At 35.4% G+C, this 24,862-nt stretch overlaps 1 protein-coding gene across 1 annotated transcript; it reads left to right on the top strand.

The window, feature by feature from the left end:
• The first annotated feature begins 4,573 nt into the window (after nucleotides 1-4,573).
• LOC141512119 (olfactory receptor 2T27-like) lies at nucleotides 4,574-24,650 on the top strand. The gene is made up of 2 exons (XM_074220991.1): nucleotides 4,574-4,602; nucleotides 23,684-24,650. The coding sequence occupies exons 1-2, from the start codon at nucleotides 4,574-4,576 to the stop codon at nucleotides 24,648-24,650; spliced, it is 996 nt and encodes a 331-aa protein (XP_074077092.1).
• Nucleotides 24,651-24,862: the final 212 nt, after the last annotated feature.

The following is a 24,862-nucleotide window of genomic DNA, read 5'->3' as shown; positions in this document are numbered from 1 at the left end:
ACCTCACACCTCTCAAGACTGGCCAATATGACCAGAAAGGATAATGATCATTGTTGGAAGGGTTGTGGAAAATCTGGGAAACTATCGCACTGTTGGTGGAGCATCCAACCTTTCTGGAGAGAAATTTGGAACTATGACCAAAGGACAACAAAAATGAGCATACCCTTTGATCCAGCAATACTACTACTGGGTCTATACCCTGAAGAGATGATGAAAGAAGGTAAAAACATAACTTGTACAACAATATTCATAGCAGCCCTGTTTGTGGTGGCAAAGAATTGGAAATCAAGTAAATGTCCTTCAATTGGGGAATGGCTTAGCAATAAATATGTATATGTATGTCATGGAACACTATTGTTCTATTAGAAACCAGGAGGGACAGGAATTCAGAGAAGCCTGGAGGGATTTGCATGAACTGATGCTGAGTGAGATGGCAGAACCAGAAAAACACTGTACACCCTAACAGCAACATGGGGGTGATGATCAAACTTGATGGACTCACTCATTCCATCAGTGTAACAATCAGGGACAATTTGGGGCTGCCTACAGTGGAGAATACCATCTGTATCCAGATAAAGAGCCGTGGAGTTTGAACAAAGCTCAAGGACTATTCCCTATAATTTAGAAAAAGAAAACAGATATCTTATTGTCTGATCTTGTTATCTCTTATACTTTTTGTTTCTTCCTTAAGGATATGATTTCTCTTTCAACACACTCAATTTGGATCAATGTACAACATGGAAACAAAGTAAAGACTGACAGATTGCTTTCTGTGGGGAGGAAGTAAGATAGGGGAAAAATTGTAAAACTCAAATAAAATCTTTAATAAAAAATAAAATCTCACAGTTGAGGAAGTTCTGCTAGTTTGTTGACCACTGAAATTTGCATGTGGTTTTATGTTGGCAGTATCACTGGCAAGGGTGGCATCATTGAATACAATTTCTGAAAATAAAAAAAATAATAAACCTATCTCAGAAAAAAGAAATTCAACAAGCCATTATTGAACTCCCTAAGAAAACATCTCCAGGGCCAGATGAATTCACAAGTGAATTCTATCAAACATTTAAGGAACAGCTAGTTTTACTTCTATATAAACTCTTTGGAAAAATAGGTAAAGACAGAATTCTGCCTAATTCTTTCTATGACACCAATATGGTGCTGATACCTAAACCCGGAAGAGTTAAAACAGAAAGAAAATTTTAGACCTATCTCCCTGATGAATAGAGATGCAAAAATCTTAAATAAAATCTTAGCAAAACGACTACAAGTTATCACTAGGATAATATATTATGACCAAGTAGGATTTATACCAGGAATGTAGGGTTGGTTCAATATTAAGAAAACTGTCAGTATAATTAATTATATCAATAATAAACCCATCAGAAATCATATGATTATATCAATAGATTTGAAAAAGCTTTTGACAAAATATAGCACCCATTCCTACTAAAAACCACTAGAGAATGTAGGAATAAATGAATTGTTCCTTAGAATAATGTTCAGTATCTATCTGAAACCATCAACAAGCATTATATGCAATGGGGATAGGCTAGAGGCATTTCCAATAAGATCAGGGGTGAAACAAGGATGCCCACTATCACCACTACTATTCAGTATCATAATAGAAATGTTAGCTTCAGCAATAAGAGAAGGAAAAAGAAATCAGAGGAATTAGAATAGGGAAGGAAGAGACAAAACTCTCACTCTTTGCAGATGATAGTATACCTAGAGAATTCCAAAAATCATCTAAAAACTACTAGAAATAATTAGCAACATTAGCAAAGTCACAGGATATAAACTCATAAATCCTCAACATTCATATACATATACATATATATGTATATATATATATATATATATATATATATATATATATATATATATAGTGCAAGATGCAGCAGAAAGAGCTAGAAAGAGAAATCCCATTCAAAGTAGCTTCAGACAATATAAAATATCTGGGAGTCTACCTGTCAAAGCAGACTCATAAACTTTTTGAAAACAATTATAAAACACTTCTCACACAAATAAATTCAGACTTAAATAACTGGGTAAATATCAACTGCTCATGGATAAGCCAAGCAAATATAATAAAAATGACAATTCTACCCAAATTAAACTACTTTTTTAGTGCCCTACCAATCAAAATTCCAAAAATTTACTTTATTGAGTTATGAAAAATTGTAGGTAAATTCATATGAAGAAATAAAAAGTTGAGAGTCTCCAGGGATTTAATGAAAAAAAAGTACAAAAGAAGGTGGCTTAGCCCTACCCAATCTAAAATTATATTATAAAACATCAGTCATCAAAACTGTCTGGTATTGGCTAAGAAATAGAGTGTTGGATCAGTGGAATAGACTAGGTGCAATAGTAGGAAATGATTGTAGTATTCTGCTGTTTAATAAACTCTAAGAGTCCAACTATTGGGATTAACTTGTATTAGACCAATACCTCACACCCTATACCAAGATAAGATCAAAATGGACACAGGATTTAGACATAAAAAACATTATAAGCAAACTAGAAGATCAAGCAATAGTATACCTGTCAGATCTATGGAAAGGAAAGCAGTTTATGACCAAGGAAGAGATGGAGAACATCATTAAAAACAAACTAGACAATTTTGATTACATTAAATTAAAAAGCTTTTACACACACAAAACCACTGTAACCAAGATCAAAAGAAAGGTAGTAAATTGGGAAACAATTTTTATGACTAGTGTTTCTGACAAAGGACTCATCTCTAAAATATACAGAGAACTGAGTCAATTTTTTTTTAAAAAGACAAGCCATTCCCCAATTGACAAATGGTTAAAGGATATGCAAAGGCAATTTACAGATGAGGAAATCAAAGCAATCCATAGTCATATGAAAAATTGCTCTAAATCACTAATTATTAGAGAAATGCAAATTAAAACATCTCTGAGGTATCACCTCACACCTCTCAGACTGGCCAATATGACCAGAAAGGACAATGATCAATTGTCTTTTTTTGTTTTTTAGGTTTTTGAAAGGCAAATGAGGTCAAGTGGCTTGCCCAAGAGCACACAGCTAGGTAATTATTAAGTGTCTGAGGCTGGATTTGAACTCAGGTACTCCTGACTCCAGGGCCCATGCTCTATCCACTGGGCCATCTAGCCACCCCAACACTAATACATTGTTGGTAGAGCTGTGAATTCATCCAACCTTTCTAGAGAACAGTTTGGAATTATGCCCAAAGGGCAATAAAAATATGCATACCCTTTGATCCAACAATACCACTACTGGTCTATACCCTGAAGAGATTATGAAAAAGGGTAAAAACATTACCTGTACAAAAATGTTCATAGCAGCTCTGTTTGTGGTGGCAAAGAAATTGAAACTGAGAGATTGTTCATCAATTGGGGAATAGCTTAAAAAACTATGATATGGGTGGCTAGGTGGCGCAGTGGAGGGCAGCTAGGTGGCACAGTGGATAAAGCACTGGTCTTGGAGTCAGGAGTACCTGTGTTCAAATCCAGTCTCAGACAATTAATAATTACCTAGCTGTGTGGCTTAACCCCATTGCCTTGCCAAAAAAAATAAAAATAAAAAAAACACTATGACATATGTATGTAATGGAATGCTATTGTTCTATTAGAAACCATGAGGGATGGGAATCCAGGGAAGCCTGGAAGGATTTACATGAACTGATGCTGAGTGAGATGAGTGAGATGAGCAGAACCAGAAGAACATTGTACACCCTAACAGCAACATGGGTGATGATCAAACTTAATGGACTTGCTCATACAAACTGAAAAACAATCAGGCACTATTTGGGGTTATCTGTGAGAGAATGCCATCCTGAGAAAGAATTGTGAAGGTTGAACAAAGACCCAGGACTATTACCTTTAATTTTTTTTAAAAATGTTGTCTTATTATGTAATTCTGCTATATCCCATACTATATGTTTCTTCCTTAAGAATATGATTTCTCTCTCATCACATTCAACTTAGATCAATGCATACTATGGGAATGATGTAAAGAATAGTAAATTGCCTTCTGTGGGGGATGGGGGGAGGGAAGCAAGATGAGGGAAAATTGTAAAACTCAAAATAAAATTTGTTTAATTTAAAAAAGAAAGCAAAAAAACAAAAACAAAAATAGGCAATCTAGAAAAAAAATTGACCCCCCCCCCAGAAAAAAGAGAAAGCAAAAGTCTTCAACTTGTGGTCTTTTCCATGATATACTCAGTCCAGAGTCCAACCTGTTTGAAGTTGATAATATGCATACAACTGTAACAAAAAGAAAGAACAACAATAACAGTATAGAGAAGTGAGGATAACAAAATAGTAATATATGACTTTGGTCATTGAAAGTTGAATCAACATATCTACCATATTATCATGTTATGCAATCAAGGCAGCAATGGTCTTATCAATCTGTAGGGAAATATTATACTGCATAAGCACCCATGTCTTTCATTGGTTATTTGCTCTGATTGTGGAAATCTGCTAAAGAGATAAAAAGTTGGGACATGATTGAAACAAAATCAAATTAGTGTTTAATACAGTGGATCAAATAATGTTAGCTCTGTTTGACTTTAGGTAAGTCAGCCATGCAGCAGATAGACTCAGGAATAACCAGGTGAGAAACTCCATTTCCAAGGAGCACATTGAGGAAATTGAGCCAAAAGAAGTTTTTCTTGTACTGAGATCAAAGATTGTCTTTTCAGCCTGTTTCCAGATACCTCCATCTGTGACAGTTTAGGTTCATATTTTCTCTGAGGAGTTTGTGGCATTAGCTTGTAACAATTCTTCCAAATGGTAGATGACTGACTTAATGATCCATCAATCAAATCTTAGAATAAAATTTATTATATTCCCCAAATAACAAACTCTACCAGTTACAATTTATGGTTAGATGGAGTTTTTTCTCTCATGTGTTGCAATAAGCAATAAAATTTTACCAATTAAAACCCACATAAGAAATTTCACTTAACATTCTTCACTTGCTTTTATTTTCTCCTTCGGCAGTTTAAAGTTGTCCTGGTGTAAAGATGAGGAGGAAGGAAGAAAGAAAAAAAGGAAAGAAGAAAGAAGGAAGGAAGGAAGAAGGAAGAGGAGTTGTGTACTCCAACTTACCATGTTGAAGAGCTGACTTCCCCTACATATCTACAGCTTACAAAGGTTTTTCTCTCTCCCTTAACTCTGCAATCAGTCCTCCCATCCTATGCCCCAAATCTGACACCACATCTCCAGAAATGTGTCTCCCAAAAAACTCTTGCACCCCAAATCCCTTCTAGGTGCCAGATACTGTGCTAAGCAACCTGGGGATATACAAATAAGAAAAAAAGAAAGGTAGTTCTTGTCCTCAAGGAGGTTGCAATCTAATGGAAGAAGACAACCTACAAAAGAAAGAGAAAAAGTGAAGGACCAGAGGTGAAGGCACCCTATGCTTGGGAGAGGGAGGCATAGAGAAGTCAAAGATGTTCAAAATGAGTACAGGTAAGTAAGAAATGAGGAGATATCCAAGGATATCTCCCTAAACACAGGAGTTTTTGATTGGGCTTTCTAATCAGAAAGGTTAGAGAGTATTGATGAGTGTGAGTAAAAAGACTGATCAGATTTTTCAAAATGATAAGATATCACAATGATAAAATTTCTGGAAGTTTTGTGGAGAAGCCAAAGAAATCCAAAATGAATTCTTTTAAAGAAGTCAAAATGAATTTAGCATAGTAGTACTATAGCTAGGGTGGGAAAGAAGATGTCTCAGCATACACAGCAACATAAATAATGTTCATGTCAAACCTGACTGGAAACTCAAGTTATACATGAATTCTGGGACAGAAGAATAATTGAATTTAAATGTTAATTTGAATCCCTTCTATATCAAGGAATGAGTAGTTGCAGCCCTAATAAGGTAGACTCTAATTGAAGATTTCTCAACTTTCTATATACAATTCATACAGCTATGAACTGAAATGTGTGTCTCATCCGTGTTGACGATATTTTTTAAATTGGCTGATTTGGTAAGACATCTGAGCAAAACTATCATTTTCATTTAATTGACCTATCAATTCAAGCCAAATGATCAATCTAATAAACCCATGTAGAAAAAGGAGGGATATTGGGGGAATTTAGAGTTGTCTACTTGAGTCTTGTTCTACATAATATGTCTGTTTTCTTACTTATTCTGCTATTTACAATCGCTTGATTTTGGTCAAGTCACTTAACTTTTTTTTCCCCCTCTTTTATTTTTTTAAATTTATTGTTATTAAAGATATTATTTGAGTTTTACAATTTTCCCCCATCTTACTTCCCTCCCCCACCCCACCATGGAAAGCAATCTGTCAGTCTTTACTTTGTTTCCATGTTGTCCCTTGATCCAAATTGGGTGTGATGAGAGAGAAATCATATCCTTAAAGAAGAGACAAGAAGTCTAAGAGGTAACAAGATCAGACAATAAGATATCTGTTTTTTTCCAAAATTAAAGGGAATAATCCTTGAACTTCATTCAAACTCCACAGCTCATTATCTGGATACAGATGGCACTCTCCTTTGCAGACAGCCCCAAATTGTTCCCAATTGTTGCACTGATGGAATGAGCAAGTCCTTCAATGTTGAACATCACTCCCATGTTGCTGTTAGGGTATACAGTATTTTTCTTGTTCTGCTCATCTCACTCAGCATCAGTTCATGCAAATCCCTCCAGGCTTCCCTGAATTACCATCCCTCCTGGTTTCTAATAGAACAATAGTGTTCCATGACATACATATACCACAGTTTGCTAAGCCATTCCCCAACTGAAGGACATTTACTTGATTTCCAGTTCTTTGCCACCACAAACAGGTCTGCTATAAATATTTTTGTACCAGTAATGTTTTTACCCTTTTTCATCATCTCTTCAAGGTATAGACCCAGTAGTGGTATTGCTGGATCAAAGGGTATGCACATTTTTGTTGCCCTTTGGGCATAGTTCAAAATAGCTCTCCAGAAGGGTTGGATGAGTTCACAGCTCCACCAACAGTGTAATAGTGTCCCAGATTTCCCACAACCCTTCCAACAATGATCATTATCCTTCCTGGTCATATTGGTCAGTCTGAGAGGTATGAGGTGGTACCTCAGAGAAGCTTTAATTTGCATTTCTCTAATAATTAATGATTTAGAGCAATTTTTCAAATGGCTATGGATTGCTTTGATCTCCTCATCTGTAAATTGCCTTTGCATATCCTTTGACCATTTGTCAATTGGGGAATGGCTTTTTGTTTTAAAAATATGACTCAGTTCTTTGTATATTTTAGAAATGAGTCTTTTGTCAGAATCATCAGCTGTAAGATTGTTTCCCAATTCACTACATTTCTTTTGATCTTGGTTACATTGGTTTTATCTGTGCAAAAGCTTTTTAATTTAATGTAATCAAAATCATCTAATTGGTTTTTGGTGATGTTCTCCAACTCTTCCTTAGTCATAAACTGCTTCCCTTTCCATAGATCTGACAGGTAGATTAGTCCTTGATCTTCTAATTTGCTTATAGTATTGCTTTTTATGTCTAAGTCCTGTAACCATTTGGATCTTATCTTGGTAAAGGGTGTGAGGTGTTGGTCTAATCTAAGGTTCTTCCATACTAACTTCCAATTATCCCAGCAGTTTTTATCAAAGAGGGACTTTTTTATCCCAATGGCTGGACTCTTTGGGTTTATCAAACAGCAGATTACTATAATCATCTCCTGCTTTTACACCTAGTCTATTCCACTGGTCCACCACTCTATTTCTTAGCCAGTACCAAACAGTTTTGATGACTTATACTTTATAATATAATTTTAGATCAGGTACGGCTAAGCCACCTTCTTTTGCACTTTTTTTCATTAAGCTCCTGGCAATTCTTGACTTTTTATTTCTCCATATGAATTTACTTACAATTTTTTTCTAACTCATTAAAGTAATTTTTTGGAATTTTGATTGGTAGGGCACTAAACAGATAGTTTAGTTTTGGTAGAATTGTCATTTTTATTATATTAGCTCTACCTATCCATGAGCAGTTGATATTTGCCCAATTATTTAAATCTGATTTAATTTGTGTGAGAAATGTTTTACAATTGTTTTTAAAAAGATTCTGAGTCTGTCTTGGCAAATAGACTCCCAAGTATCTTATATTGTCTGAGGTTGCTTTGAATGAGATTTCTCTTTCTAGCTCTTCCTGCTGTATCTTGCTAGACATATATAGAAAAATTGAGGATTTATGAGGGTTTATTTTATAACCTGCAACTTTGCTAAAATTGCTAATTGTTTCCAATAGTTTTTTGGATTATTTCTTGGGATTCCCTAGGTAGACCATCATGTCATCTGCAAAGAGTGAGAGTTGTGTCTCTTCCTTCCCAATTCTAATTCCTTCAATTTCTTTTTCTTCTCTAATTGCTGACGCTAACATTTCTAATACAACATTGAATAGTGGTGGTGATAATGGGCACCCTTGTTTCACCCCTGATCTTACTGGGAATGCTTCTAGTTTTTCCCCATTGAATATAATGCTTGTTGATGGTTTCAGATAGATACTGCTAATTATATTAAGGAACAGTCCATGTATTCCTACACTCTCTAGTGTTTTTAATAGGAATGGATGCTGTATTTTGTCAAAAGCTTTGTCAGCATCTATTGATATGATCATATGATTTCTGATAGGTTTGTTGTTGATATAATTGAGTATACTAACAGTTTTCCTAATATTGAACCAACCCTGCATTCCTGGGATGAATCCTACTTGGTCAAAATGTATTATCCTAGTGATAACTTGTAATTGTTTTGCTAAGATTTTAAGATTTTTGCATCTATATTCATCAGGGAAATAGGTCTCTAATTTTCTTTCTCTGTTTTAACTCTTCCTGGTTTAGGTAACAGCACCATATTGGTTTCATAGAAAGAGTTCGACAGAGTTCCATCTTTCCCTATTTTTTCCAAAGAGTTTATATAGAATTGGAACCAATTGTTCCTTAAATGTTTGATAGAATTCACTTGTGAATCCATCAGGCCCTGGAGATTTTTTTTTTAAGGAGTTCAAGGATGGCTTGTTGAATTTCTTTTTCTGAGATAGGGTTGTTTAGGTATTTAATCTCTTCTTCATTTAACCTGGGCAACTTATATTTTTGTAAATATTCATCCATTTCACTTAGATTATCAAATTTATTGGCAAAGAGTTGGGCAAAATAATTTCAAATTATTACTTTAATTTCCTCCTCACTGGTGGTGAGTTCACCTTTTTCATTTATGATACTAGCAATTTGGTTTTCTTCTTTCTTTTTCTTAATCAAATTGACCAGAAGTTTATAAATTTTATTGGTTTTTCATAATACCAACTTTTGGTTTTATTTATTAATTCAATAGATTTTTGCTTTCAATTTTTATTAATTTCTCCTTTAATTTTTAGAATTTCTAGTTTGGTATTTAATTGAGGATTTTTGATTTGTTCTTTCTCTAATTTTTTTAGTTCCATGTTTAGTTCATTTATTTCCTCTTTCTCCAATTTATTCATGTAAGCATTTAGAGCTATAATATATCTCCTGAGAGTCACTTTGAATGAATCCCATAGGTTTGTTGTTTCATTATTATCATTATGTAGGATAAAATGGTTAATTCTTTCTATAATTTGTTTTTTGATTCACTCATTTGTTCTGGGTCTATATCTCCCTGGCCCAGTACTGCATATGACTTTTATTGCACTGTGATCTGAAAAAGATGTATTCACTATTTCTGCCTTTCTGCAGTTGATCATTAGGTTTTTATGTCCTAGTACATGGTCAATTTTTGTATAAGTTCCATGTACTGAAAAGGGTATATTCCTTTCTATCCCCGTTCAGTTTCCTCCATAAGTCTACCATATCTAAATTTTCTAACTATTTACCTCCTTAACTTCTTTCTTGTTTATTTTATGATTTGATTTATCTAGATCTAAGAGGGGGAGGTTGAGTTCTCCCACTAGTAGAGTTTTGCTGTCTTTGTCTTCCTGTAGTTCTTTCAGCTTCTCCTCTAAGAATTTGGGTGCTGTCCCACTAGGTGCATATATATTCAGTATTGAAATGACTTTATTGTCTATGGTACCTTTTAGGAGGATAAAGTTTCCCTCCTTATCTCTTTTAACACTATCATTTTTTGCTGCTGGTTTTTCTGAGATAAGGATTTCTACCCCTGCTTTTTTTTACTTCTGTTGAAGCAAAATATATTTTGCTCCAACCTTTTACCTTTACTCTTTATGTATCTCTCTGCTTCAAATGAGTTTCTTGTAAGCAACATATTGTAGGATTCTGGTTTTAATCCACTCTGCTATTTGCTTACATTTTAAGGGAGAGTTCAGCCCATTCACATTCAAATTTATGATTACTAATTCTTTATTGCCCTCCATGCTATCTTCCCTCTGTATTTTCCCCCTTCCCCCCCCTTATCCATATTCCCCAGTATTTTGTTTCCGAATACTACCCCCTTCAGTGTGTTTGCCCTCCTGTATCACACCCTCCCCTTTCTTTCCCATTTCCCTTTTTCCCTTTTCCCTTCCCTTCCTTTTGTTATTTCCCCCTTTTCCCCCACTCCCCTTCCCTTTCTCCATCCCCTCCTCCCCGTTTCCCCTTTTAATACTTTAAAGGTTAGATATTTTATAAGTTAACTGAATATGTGTAGGTTGACTTTAAACCAAGTCTGATGAGAAGATTCAGGTGTTTCTTATCTGTTCCCTTCTTCCCCTCTGTTACCATAGAGTTTTTGTACCTCTTAGTGTAATGAGATTTACCCCCATTCAAATCCCCTACCTCCTCCTGTCTCTTTCCTGTCCCCCCTTTTAAGAAGGTAGTGTTTTTTAGATCATTCTAAGTCATAGAAAATTCTGAGTGTCTGTCCCTTCTAGTTCAGTATATTCTATCGAATAGAGTGAAAATTCCTGAGTTATTAGAGTCTTTCTCCCAAATGGGGTTAAAGTCACTTAACTTTTTAGGACCTCATCTATAAAATCACTACTGACCCTTCCAATCTAAGATCCCATGTACAAAGCAGGAAATTGAGGTTCAGAAAAATCACTTGCCCAAACTCCCACATCTAGTAATCAGCAGAACCAGGACTAAAACTCAGTTCAAGTGGTCTTTATATTAGATCTTTACTTATTCAGAATAATGACTCAGCACAGAAAGATAAAGAGATATAATCAAGAAAGAAGGGTGAGGGGTGAGTATGAGTAAGTGGCAGCAGCAGCTGTTGTTCCATGGTATCAATAATTGCTAACAAGGTAGTATTTCCCCATAGACACAAGTGGAAGGGATGTCATCTTACTTTCTGCACTACTCACTTTCTGCCTATTTATTGGGAATGGAATATATTGAGCACTAAGGATATTTGGAGCCCTTAATGATGTCTGTAATATGGATGAACTAATCTAAAAATGTCAATCTCACACAGTCCCCAGTTCTCTAAAAATATTGCAAAACTTGAAAATTTTCAATAACTCTCTTAGGACTCTTCTGAAACGAACTGATTAATCCCATTGGTAATGCTAAGAAACAAATCATCACTATCTGGAAGAGATCTAAAATGTAACATTTCCAGGTCCTTGCCTCTATCCTGGATACCTCTTAAAGCAACATCTGCAGGTGAGAATCTTCCTGTTTGCAAAACTGTTTTCCCAGAGATTCTGTTAAATTGTAACCTGTGCCAGAATCCTTGCCAAGATTTTCTTCCTGATCATTAACCTTAAATCCTCCTGTTTCAATTAGAATATTTTGTTCAAGTCTTCAATTAGAGCAAAGAACTGATTTTCCCTTGGCATTTATATCTTAACCTTCAGGGTGATGCCTGGGCTGGGGGGGGGGGGGGGATATAGACAGTTAAAGATTCGCATGGAACATGAAAAAATTCCTGTAAAAGAAAATAAGCAGTAAGGAAAGGTAGGTGGACATGTGGACATGAGAGGTTATTTGGGGGGATCACGCTCCCCCAGAAAGGATTGCTTCCTTTCAAAGATGAGCTGTCAGGGGAAAAGTAGTAAAGAAGGGTAAAGGGATGTGAGAAGTTATTTGGAGGATGACATCAGGGAGGTGATGTCGTGACAAACATGTGAATTAGATTTGAGTGAGGAGATTTTGTGCTAAGTCACCAACCTTACTTTCTCCTCCAAAGTCATCTGGAGCCAATGGCCAAATATGAATCAGGACGACTGGAGATGGCCCTGGATGTGAGGAATCAGGTAAAGTGACTTGCCCAAGGTCATACAGCTAGTTAGTGTCAAGTGTCTAAGGTCAGATTTGAACTCCTATCTTCTTGATTCCAAAACCAGTACTCTATCCACTGCACCACCTAGCCGCCCAGCTGAGAAGTGAGTGAGATTTTTAAAGGGGCAGGAAGATGAGGTTATTTAGGTATATGTTGAAGGAGAGCAGAAACGAAGTAATTTGGGATATGAAGATGAAGGGTGGTCCAAATGAGCAACATTATCAGGTAGTAAAAGGGTTGAGTCACTATTAGTAATGTTTGATTTCAGAGGACTGGAGAAGTACTGCAGAATTTGAAAAGGGTAAATATTTTCCCAGTTTTCAAAAAAAGAAAAAGAATGGAGTGTGCCACTGAGATTTGCTTTGATTTCTAACAAAATTCTAGTACACGATATTGTTTATTTTGGATTTTCAATAACTGCCCAAGTTATTGAAAATCCAAAATAAACAAATGAATGAGTGAATAAATGAAGAAACAGATAAAGGGGGGCAGCTAGGTGGCACAGTGGATAGAGCACTGGCCCTGGAGTCAGGAGTACCTGAGTTCAAATGTGGCCTCAGACACTTAATAATTACCTAGCTGTGTGGCCTTGGGCAAGCCACTTAACCCCATTGCCTTGCAAAATACTTAAAACAGATAAAGGAATAAATGGATAAATAAATACATAAGGAAAGATAACAAATACATGACTTCATGCTAAGCTGTCAATTAATTAGTGCTATTAACACTAGACATTCCCTTTCTGAACAGTTATAAGACTAGTGAAAAAAAAGTCTGACATGGTAGATAGAGTGTTGGACTTGAAGCTAAGAGGATTTTGTTCAGACTCTGCTTCTAACACTGACAAAGCACTTAACAAATGCTATCTATCTATGGATAGATCCTTAAAATTTCTCTACTAAATCAAAGACAAATTGAAGGAGAGAGTGCCCCAGGTTGATAAAATCATGAATTTTAAGAGATTAAAACATCAAAATACAATAGTATTTATGGGTTAAGCTAAATTTTAGCAAAATATTTGAGAATGATTTTTATCCTATCCTTATGAAAAAGATGAGATGTAAACTATGTAGTAATTTAGTAATAAAGATTCAAAACTGGTTTAATGGCTAGACCCAAAAGTCAATAATGACTCAGTGTTAACTTACAAGGTTTCTATTGTAGTACCCCAGAGATTTATGCTTGGCATTGTGCTAGTCAACATTCTTATCAATAAATTAAAGATTTCATTGAGATACTTATCAAACTTTGCAGATAACAAATCTTTGAAGAAAAGCTATATTGACTTAATGTCAGAGAACATAGATGTGACTAAATAGTAGTTCACTTGGAAAAGCCAAAGACATAGAGATTTTTTTCTTAGATTTTTCAAGGCAATGGGGTTAAGTGACCTGCCCAAGGGCACACAGCTAGGTAATTATTAAGTGTCTTAGGTCAGATTTGAACTCAGGTACTCCTGACTCCAAGGCCAGTGCTCTCATCCACTGCACCACCTAGCCACCTCTTAGACATAGGGATTTTAATGGGATAGATTTCAAGCATTCTAGAAAGATAATTGGGTGTTAGGAAAGCTAACTAGGAAGGCAACTTTTCTCATGAAACTCTACTGAGACCACTTCTGTGATCTGTGATACTATATTCTTTTTTAAGTATCACATTTTAAGAAAGCAAATAATCTGGCAAACATCCAAAGAAAGGCAACCAGGATTCTGAAAGGTCTCCAGTTCATGCCATATACAGAGCAACTGAAGTAGCTGGAATGTTTAGAAAATGTTTTGAGAGAAGAGAGAACTATTTTCAAGTATTTGTGGGATTGTATAATATGAAATAATAATCATAGGATTATGATTCTTGAAACAAATAAAAATTTCCTAACCATTAGTTATCCAAATGTTAGAATGGGTTCCATTGTAAGTAACAGATTCTTCATTAGTAGAGGTCTTCAAACAAAAGCTGAATGACCCCTTGCCAAGTACATTATGGAGGAAATACTTATTCAAGTATGAATGGGATTAAATGACTCTTGAAGTCATTTCCAAGTCTGAGATTCCATGATTTTTTTTTAAATTTGGGAGAAAAGTCTATTGTTACTCTCAGGTTATAAAGTGATTTACCTGATTTACCTGTAGGAACGAAAGTGCTTAAGTAGAAAGAACACTGGATTGGGATATAGGAAACCTGAATTTGAATCTCTGTTCTGTTCATCATTTATCTGGGTGTCCTTGGGAGAGTCATTTAATCTCTCTAATTTTAGTTTCTTTATCTGTAAAATAGGTATAATAATACTTGCTCAATTTGCCTCATTGGAATAGTGTGAAAATCAGGAAGGAAATTATTAAAATCAGTTGGTTATTTTTAAGACAATTGGTACCAGTTGCTTAGTCATTTTATTTTACTTTATTTCATAACTAATTTTAAGAATGTATTCATTATGTAATATTAAATTTAGAGGTAGAAGACCTGAGTTTAAATTCTGAGTGTGCCACTGTCAGAGAGGTAATGATTTAGACCACTCACTTTCTTGACCCTTCATCTGTAAAAGGATTATAATAGTATTTGCACTATGGACCTAACAGAAACTAGGGTAAATCAAGAATCAAGGGAAATCATGTATACAAAATACTTTGTAATCCATAAAAAGAGCTGTTTTACATTATTCAACTGATAGTCAACTGTTATTGTCAAAGATATTTGTGCATTTAAATAACTGGGTTATTTAGATGGCACAGTGGGTGGAGTGCTAGGCCTGGAATCTGGAAGACTCATCTTCCTGAGTTCAAATCTGACTTAGACATTTACTACCTGTGTGACCTTGGGCAGGTTACTTAACTCTGTTTGCCTCAGTTCTTACTCTGTAAAATGAGCTGGAAGAGAAAGTGACAAACTACTCTAGTATCTCTGCTAAGAAAACCCCAAAGGATCACAAAGAGTTGGACAAATTGAAAAATGACTGAACAACAAAGAGTCTAAATTTCTGTTCAAGTATAAGTGCTCTAAGAAAACTGGACACTATGCCAACCTGAGGAGAAAAGAAAAGTCTGTCTTTCCTGATCTTTACCAATGTCAACCAGGAATCTAAAAGTTGCTTAAGAAGCACTAATTTTTCTCTCCTAGACTTATTTTAGTCCATGTCCATTGTCTATGCAACATAGAAAAAGGTACTTGAGGGGAGAAGTCTGCCAACCAACCCTGATGACTAATCAGATGTAATCTAAATTGTTTAAATTAACAAAAAATAGATTCACTCTTGGCTTTTCACTTTGAGAAAGGTAAATATGACTCCAACATAACTATTAAAAAATGAAAAGTTCAGTCAAATAAATTCCTTTTGAATCATCTTTTCCTCTAAATTAACTTAATTATGACTGAATTTATTAAATTTATAAGATTAATAATAAAACAATATTAATTAATAATTAATAATATGAAATAATAATATAAAATAATTAAATTTATAAAAACAAAAAATAAAGAAACCAATTGTTTTGCTTTGGAAGCAGTTTTTTCCCAATTGATATTTTCTTCTATTTTTCCAATTACATGTTATGAAAGTTTTCCAACATTCATCCACATGCCTGTGCATATTTTTAAGTTACATAATTTCCTTCCCACCCAATCTTCCCTCAGCACCAAAGTCTGATGAATATTGTACATACATTTGGGTTTAACATGTTTACATATTAGATATTTTCTGTATGAAGAATTAATATTAAGGGAAAAGAAAGAAAACCATGAGATAGAAAAGAAAAACATAAGAGAAATTGACAGCAACTTGGCTGACTGAATGAATTTTTTTTCTTTCTTTTGTTAGAATTGAAGATTTACCTTTCTTATATCACCAAGTTGACTTTCTCTTTCCTACTCTGAAGGGCATGTCTTCTATAGCTAAATTAAAAGGAGGAATTTTTTCATCTATTCTGAGAAGGAAAACCTTGTAAGAATCTCTCTACATAGATTATATCAATTCAACCTGCTTATCCAAAGGTTAGAACATTCAGGCTAGGCAAATTATGTGATAATGAATAAATATAAACAGTTCTAGAAGGGATGCTGGAAACTATTTTGTCTAATGGCTACTATTTCTCCAAACAGTTCGTTTGTCACAAAAGTCTTAGTGGCCTGAGAGATAAAGAGAAATAAACATAGGGACCAAGAGAGGAAAAACAATTGTGGTATATAGAGCAACCTAGATGAAGGGAAATTGGCTCCCTTTTTTAAATATATTTTTTTATTTTGCAAAATAAAAAAAAAAGATTGTCATGTGCACAGCAAAACATGAGAGGATTTATAAGATAAAACAATAAATTTAATTTCAAAAGAGACTATATATAATAAATATTACATAATGTGTTCATTTTTTCTTTGCTTCCTTGTGGGTTTTCTTCTGTTCTCTGCTTTTACTTTTTTTCCCTCCCACTTCCCTCAGGACAACTATAATTAAGCATAGACATATACATAAATATACATAGAAGTGTATATACTCACATACTTATATGCAAAAACATATACACTCATTTATACGCCCATATATATATATATATATACATATATATATTATATATATAATATATATATATTCATTTGGTTTGTGTGTATCTCATTTTTAAAACATTTCCTGAAAGCAATAATCCCTCCTCACTCCTCTACTTCTACTGGCTCACTACCTTGCCCTCCTATTCCTTAATCAATCACTCTTCAAAGAAATCTTCCTTTACATAACCTTCTCTATGCCTTTCCCCATTAATCTATTAATCTTTCTATATACCCTTTTATCCTCTTCCCTTACCTCTAACTCATTACTCTCCCTGTCCCCTCCTCTTATTTCTTTCTGAATTTAGAGGGCTTTTATAGCCATAAATATGTATGTATTTATATATGCACTGTTCCCTCTTTAAATTATTCCTGATGAGAGGTTTCCAGAACTACCAGCTCTCCTTCCCCATCTAATTCCTCTGTATCAATTCTTCTCACAGCTCATTTGCATTTTTTCATCTTTTTTTTTTTTAGGATTTTGCAAGGAAAATGTGGTTAAGTGACTTGCCCAAGGCCACACAGCTAGGTAATTATTAAGTGTCTGAGACCAGATTTGAACCCAGGTACTCCTGACTCCAGGTCCAGTACTTTATCCACTGCACCACCTAGCCACCACTAGACCATTTTACTTTTAAAAATTCCATCCTACTCAGCTTTACTCCCATCTTTCTTTCTAACTTCCCAATTACTAATGACAATCTTGGACATGCGGTTTATATTTCCACATATAGATAGTAAATAATGTGTCCTTATTCTGTCCCTTGTAGTTAGGCTTTGACATTTACCTTATATTTCTTTTGGTTCTTTTATGTCAAATTTTCTATTAAGTTCAGTTCTTTTTGCAACAAAATCCTGAAAACCTGACAATTCTTTGAATGTCCCTTTTTTTTCCATTCAGGATTATGCTTAATTTTGCTGGCTATGACATTTTCAGCCATAATTACTCCTTGATATGGTGTGTTCCAAGACCTTCAGTCTTTTAAAATAACTGCTGATTGGGCTTGTGTAATTCTAATTGTGATTCCACTATATTTGAATTTCTTTTTTCTCATTGCTCTTAATATTTTCTCCTTAACCTGGGGAATTTGGAATTTAGCTATGATATTCCTGTTAGTTTTCCTCCTAGGGTTCCTTTCAGGTTGTGTGATCAATGAATTTCTTCTATTTCTACTTTCCCCTCTTATTTGAACACTTCAGGAAAATTTATTTATTTCTTGTATTATTGTATCAAGATTCCTTTTTTTCTGTAGCTTTGAGGTAGTCCTTATATTCTTTTGTTTTCTCTTCTTGATCTGTTCTCCAGATTTGCTATTTTTCTTTGAGATTTTTCATCCTCTCTTCTATATTTTCATTCTTTATATTTTGTTTTATTATTTTTGTCTCATAATTTCACTGATTTACTCAATTCTAATTTTCAGAGTCATTTTCTTAAGATTCTGGATCTCCTTTGCCAACTGGTTTACTTTTCATAATTTTTCTTGGATTGTTCTTATGTTCTTTTTTAGTTTTTCCTCAATCTCTCTTATTTGATTTTTAAAATCTTTTTGGAGCTCCTCTATGAATTCTTTTTGAGCATGTAGCCATTTGTCATTACTCTTTGAGGTGGGAGAGATGTTTTTTGTTTGCTTATTTCCCTCTGAAGATGAACTTTGTTCTTCTGTATTTCCATAGTAACTGTCTATGTTCATTTAAAAATATTTTAAAGAATTTTTTCTTACATTCACCTCAAATCCTGCAGTGTAAGGGATGGTGTCTCTGACCTCAGGAGTTCTGTCCTGGTCAGAACTTATCCACTCCATTCTCTCTTCAACCTTCAGCTGGGGTTCCTCAGTACACTGTGCTGAGAACCCTGTAATGCAGGGGTGGGGAACCTTTTCTCTGCCAAGGGTCATTTGAATATTTATAACATCATTCCCCTGCTATATTTGGTCAAACATTTAATTAATTCATCATTAAAATTTATTAAATTTCGAATCCTGCCTGTAGTTGCCAAATAGCCCCTAGGTCAGATGTTTGCAGCTCCTGCTCTAGGGGCAATAACAGTTCTCCCTTGGTCTCACCTGCACTGGGGTTGGTGTTCCTTATCAGTGAAGGTTCACTCTTTTCCCTGCCTCAGACACCAAACTCCCCATATTGCTCAAGAGGTGAAAATCCCTGTGGTTAAAGTGAAGGCTACCTTCCAACCAGGATTTGAGGGAACTACCCAGGAGGTATTTGCACTTCACTCAGTCTGTGGAACCTAAGTCTCAGGATCTTTCTTCAGATCTTTCCTTTTTGTCCCAGAAGAAATAGATTGTTCTGCTATAATGTTGTTTGTGTTTGCTACTCTACTTTCACTCCGAGGTATTTTTTCAACTTGGTGGAGGAAACTGGAGAGCTTGAAATTTTCTGACCTACTTTTGCCATCTTCCCATAATCCCCTTCCCACCCATCTCTATTTTATCCCCTTTTGTATTTCCCAGGGTAATCAATTCACTAATTGCCAAAAACTTCAAGAACTTCAAGAACCAGAAAATAAAACAGACTGAGTAGGAATGAGAATAACAAGAAGTTGAGAATTCTCTGGAATCTTGATGGAAATCTCAGATCAGGAAAATCTGAGGTGAGTAACCTGGATAGAGAGAATAAGAGTCTTAAATTGTCTTCTTACTACATAAGAAATTACTTTTATATCAACTTTAATCACAGTTTCCAAAGCATCCTTCCAAATCACCCATTCCAGAACTTTAAAACTCAGGTTGTAAATTCCTCCTGAAAACTCCCTGCACTCTGTCCTACTGCATTTTATACTGTGGTTTACAAGGTGCTGTCTTCCATTGCAAATGGCTATGTTGATGTGACACCAAATTCAAAAGAATAAATTGATTTTTTGCTACTATATAACATAGCTACTATGACATACTATATATACTATATATTATAGCTACTATACAAGATCCTGTGCTAAGTGTTGGAGACAAATACAAAGACAAAAATGAAATACATCCTGCCCTCAAGAAACTTATGATCTATTGCAGGGCCATAACATGTTCATAGTTAAGTAAGTGTAATTTGAGAAAGGAGATCTTCTGGGTCTCAATGAATATTGAACAAGACCTATGCTCCTGTGAAATGCTTTTAAAAACCTCACTACCCCATCTATAAATTAAGCTTAACTGAATACTAATTGTAATTTAATTGCAATTAATCATGCAAAACTATTTTCATATGTCTATATAAGCACCATTGGCATAAATGAGTAAATCAAAACTTTTGTTGATAGTCTTATAAATGGTAGCAACCTCAAACATTTCTAATGGTAGTTGAACAGTTTTGTGAGTGGACCTTCTTCAATGCTGAATTCCATTCAGCTAGCCTGAATTGGAGGCTACTAGATAGCATTCCTGACTTCAGTCAGGAAGACCCTGTCTCAAATAATTCCTAGTTATGTGACCCTGAGCAAGTTTCTGAACCTCAGTTTCAACATTTATAAAATGATGTGGTTGTTCTCCTTAGACCAAAATTGTAAATCTAAGGCCCCTTTTAGCTCTAAACCTGTGGTCCTGCACGCCTAGGTTCTAATCATTATAGTTTATGTTTATATACATCCTTACACTTTACAAAACCTATTCACACTCAAAGGCAACATGTTCTAAGAGAAAATATATTTCTCTTAGGTAAAGAAGTCCTGGGTTTGAGTCTTGCCTTTGCTACCTTCTAGTTGTGTGATTAAGACTAAGTTGTTTATCTCCTGAGTCTAATTTCATTATCTAAGGAATGAGAGTGAAAAATATTTGCACTAATAATAGTAGCTTGCATTTATAAAGCACTTTAAAGTTTGCAAATCATTTTACAAATATTATCTTTTTTTATTCTCACAACAACCCTGGGAAGTAGATGCTATCATTAACCCTATTTTACAGATGAGGAAACTGGAGAAAAGTGATTTGTCACATAGTCAGCCATTGTCTCAGAATGGATTTGAACTTTATTTTGGCTTAAGCACTACCTAAGTTCTTAGTAAAACTTAAAAGTATCATGCAAATGCGATGCGTTTTTATTATCACATGATTCTCATTAACAATTCTGTGAGATAAGTTGGACAGATAGTATTATTTTCACTTTATAGATAAAGAAACTAGAGTTCAAGTCCATAAAATAATTTACTCAAAGACACACAACTTGAAAGGTGTTGAGACTGGTTTTCTTTTTATTCTACTATGTTGACTATCACTATAAATGACTATAATGGTTCATCTAGTCCAGTTCCCTTGTTTTACTGATGAGGAGAGACAAGAGGGTGCTTTGGAAAGCCCAAACATGCTATTTGAAGGCAGAGGGTCTAAGTTCAAATCCAAGCACTGATATTTCTTGGATAAATTATTAACTTCTCAAGACCTCATTTCCTTATCTGTAAAATGAGGAGATTGTACTTGATGACAACTGAGATCCGTTTCAGGGACAAATATATGAGCCCATAAAAGGTTATAAAATGAGATTAAGTGGCTTACCCAAAACCACACAGCACAAAAACAGCAAAGCACAGAATTGAATGCAGATTCTTAACATTATCATACTTTTCCACTGTTTTCTTTGTGTTTCTCTTTGACTATTTCCTTGAAAACTACCCTTTATCAAAGATCTAAATCAAATTTTCAAGCTGCCTTTCTTGTGATTTTTTTGTCAGATATTTCTACAGAAGAATTCTAAACTTCCATCTGTTCTTCCAACACTCATTGATTATTGCCTTACTATATTTTCCATAAGCATTTGGTTCATGTTATTTAAATAGTATTCCTCAATTCATTGTAAATATAATTCAATTATACTACGTACCTGTCTATTACATAATAGTTCATGTTTAACTCATTGATTAAAAAATAGATTTCTGAGTTTCTACATTGGCAACTTCTTTATTCAGTAGAAATTTTAGAATATAGACAGGAAACCTAGGAGTGTTTTAGCTTAGGCACTTAGTCCTTAGTACATCTTGTATTTACTCATTCTATATCCATTCTGAGAGACATTTTATACAATATGGATAGACTCCTTCCAGAGAACGTTGACTGAGTTGTAACCATTTCAAATAAGGATCTCTTAAAATAACTAGAAATGTTTAATTGGAAAAAGAGACAATAAGAGAAGTATAATCATTGACTCCAAATACTTGAAAGTCAGACATTTGGAAGAAGAATTAGGCTTGGTCTAATTGACCCTGTGGTCAAATAGTCCCTTGGTCTATTCAAAAAACTAGGACCAAGGGTAGAAGTCAGAGGGAGGTGTTTTGGTTTTTTTTTTTAGGTTTTTGCAAGGCAAACAGGGTTAAGTGGTTTGCCCAAGGCCACACAGCTAGGTAATTATTAAGTGTCTGAGATTGGATTTGAACCCAGGTATTCCTGACTCCAGGTCCAGTGCTTTATCCACTACGCCACTTAGCCGCCCCCAGAGGGAGGTTTTTTAAAGATTCAATGTAAAAAAGAATTTTCTGACAGTACTTTTTACATAGCAGAATAAGCTACTTTCCAATGATATGGATGCTTCCTGCAGAAGCTGAATATGTCAAAAATACACTAGAAGGGATTACTGCAATTAAGCAGATGAAATGATGACAATTCTTTCTACCTCTAAATTTCCATGTTTCTATAGGTCCTTTATAGAGATTGAGCCTGTGGAGATTTTACTGTCAGATATATCAATCACATTCGGCCCCTAACCAATTATATTAGAAGCCTAAGAACCAATACTTTAAGGACCAGGGACCAACCAAATTGACTTAGGGAGGAAAAGAGGGAAGAAAAGAGGGGGGGAAAGTATCTTGATCAGATGGTGCTAAAAAATAAAATAAAAAAACTTTAAGAATCACATCCCATGCTATCCCAAAATAAAAAGGGTTACCTTTTCCCCTTCCATAATCCATTTCTTTAGGCTACTCGATGCCCTTTTATAATTTCTTTCAAAGTTCTACGCTGTCTTAAATAGTCCTTATAATCTGATTTCATATTCCTAAAAATGTCAAAGTACCTACCTAACACAGCTTCAGGTATGACATTTGATATATATAGGCTCTGGGGCCCTAGCAAGTTCTTCACCTTCTCAGTGCTCCCAGACAATTCTCTAAGATGATAAATTAATAGGACAGAAGCCAATTTGCAATATAATAGAGGGAGTTTCCTCATGGTAGAGTTCCCTATACAAAAAAAAAAAATCAGAATGTGTTGGGAAAACTGGAGAACAATGTGATTTGATTTGTCCCTATCCCTATCTTTGTGGGGCAGCTAGCTGATGCAAGAGATAGAACACTGGCCTTGAAATCAGGAGGAGGAGAATTCAAATCCAACCTCAGATGCCTGACACTTACTAGCTGTGTGACCTTAGGCAAGTCACTTAACCTTGCTTGCCTCATATCCAGGGCCACCTCCAGTCAACCTGATTCCTAACTGACCATTGAATCCAGATGGTTCTGGAGGAGACTTAGCATAGTCCCTCACTCACTCAAATCCAATTCACATACTTGTCATGGCATCACCTCCTTGATGTCATGATCTTCTAAGAGAATGAAGGACAAACATTGTTCCTAACTATGAAAAATGTCAAAGACTAATGGCATCTGAAAACATTGCCAACAAAGGGTCACAGTTAGGAAACTGAAAGGTAACAGCAATTGAAAAAAAGGAAAAAATCCAGGGGAAATGTTAGGGTAATGCTAATGTTCAGCAATTCTCCTAACTTCATTACTTTTTGGAAGAGAATTGGGGGGCAAAGGGAAAAGAAGCAGGAGAAGAATTCTATTCCTATTGGTTCAGTTTTCTTAATATAAAACAGATTGATTAAAGACAGATATTTATGGAGCACAAATTAAATCCGTTGTGATTTGTTTTTATTTTACACCAGTTAAGGTCTAGTACATAAACACAGCCAGAGCTCGTTCTATGACTAATAACCAAATGTCCTTTTCTCTTTTTTCACCCTAGCCAAACCCATAAAGGGGCAGTTTCAGACCACTGGAACTATTCCTCCACATCTAGTTTTGTCCTCACCAGTCTTTTCAACAACACGCCGATGCATCTATTCCTCTTCAGCATGGTTGTGTTGATCTACGTCCTTGCTATGACTGGCAACGTGGCCATGGTCCTTCTAATCTGGGTGGACTCAAGGCTCCATACCCCCATGTACTTCCTGCTCAGTCAACTCTCCTTCCTAGATATCTTCTTCACCTCAGTCACAGTCCCTAAGATGATTGTGGGTTTCCTCTATGGCTGGACAAGCATTTCTTTTGGGGGATGTGGAGCCCAGATGTTCTTCTTCATGTTCTTGGGAGCAGCAGAGTGCCTTCTCTTAGCTCTCATGGCCTATGACCGCTATGTTGCCATTTGTAATCCACTTCGGTACCCAATACTCATGAGCAAGCAGGTCTGTTGTCTCATGGTAATCACCTCATGGCTTGGGGGGTCACTTAATGCTTCTGTTCAGACAATTCTGACCTTACAGTTCCCCTACTGTGGCTCAAGGAAAATTGCCCACTTCTTCTGTGAGGTGCCCTCCCTGTTGCAACTTGCATGTGCTGACACAGCTGCCTATGAAAAAGTGCTATTTGTTACAGGTGTGGTCGTGCTGCTGGTGCCCATTGCTTTTATCACCACCTCCTATGCCTTGATCCTGGCTGCTGTTCTTCAGATGAAGTCAGCGGAGGGACGCCACAAGGCCCTGGCTACCTGCTCCTCCCACCTAACAGTGGTCAACCTTTTTTATGGACCACTCATCTATACCTACATGTTGCCAGCCTCCTATCACTCACCAGGACAGGATGATGTAGTATCCGTCTTCTACACAGTCTTCACACCTATGCTTAATCCTGTTATCTACAGCTTAAGGAATAAAGAGGTCTCAGGAGCAATGAAGAAGGTAATAAGGAAATGTATGGTCACTAGAAAGGTGTAAGAACTCAGGGAGAGGAGGATATTTTATTGATTGGGGCCCATTAATCATCTATACAAGGTAAAGAACTGATCCAGATTGTACTTTAAAGTCTTTTCCAACTCTATGAATCTCAAAATTCTAGTTTGAGATTCTAAGATTTTATTCAAAGCTTCAATCTATGATTCTAAAATTCTATCCTAAAATAACATTCCCCTGAGAAAAGAGTTAAACAC

The sequence above is a fragment of the Macrotis lagotis genome, chromosome 2, assembly GCF_037893015.1.
Source record: "Macrotis lagotis isolate mMagLag1 chromosome 2, bilby.v1.9.chrom.fasta, whole genome shotgun sequence".
In the NCBI taxonomy this organism is placed as follows: Eukaryota; Metazoa; Chordata; class Mammalia; order Peramelemorphia; family Peramelidae; genus Macrotis; species Macrotis lagotis.
Note: the sequence above shows the minus strand (reverse complement) of the source record. Positions and strands in the feature narration are given on the sequence as shown.

What these genes read in the sequence shown, in the direction of transcription:
- LOC141512119 (XM_074220991.1), top strand. Translation starts at nt 4,574, where the DNA reads ATGCAGCAGATAGACTCAGGAATAACCAG. An exon ending in ATAGACTCAGGAATAACCAG is followed by an intron (nt 4,603 to 23,683) that starts GTGAGAAACTCC and finishes TTTTCACCCTAG; the next exon opens with CCAAACCCATAAAGGGGCAG.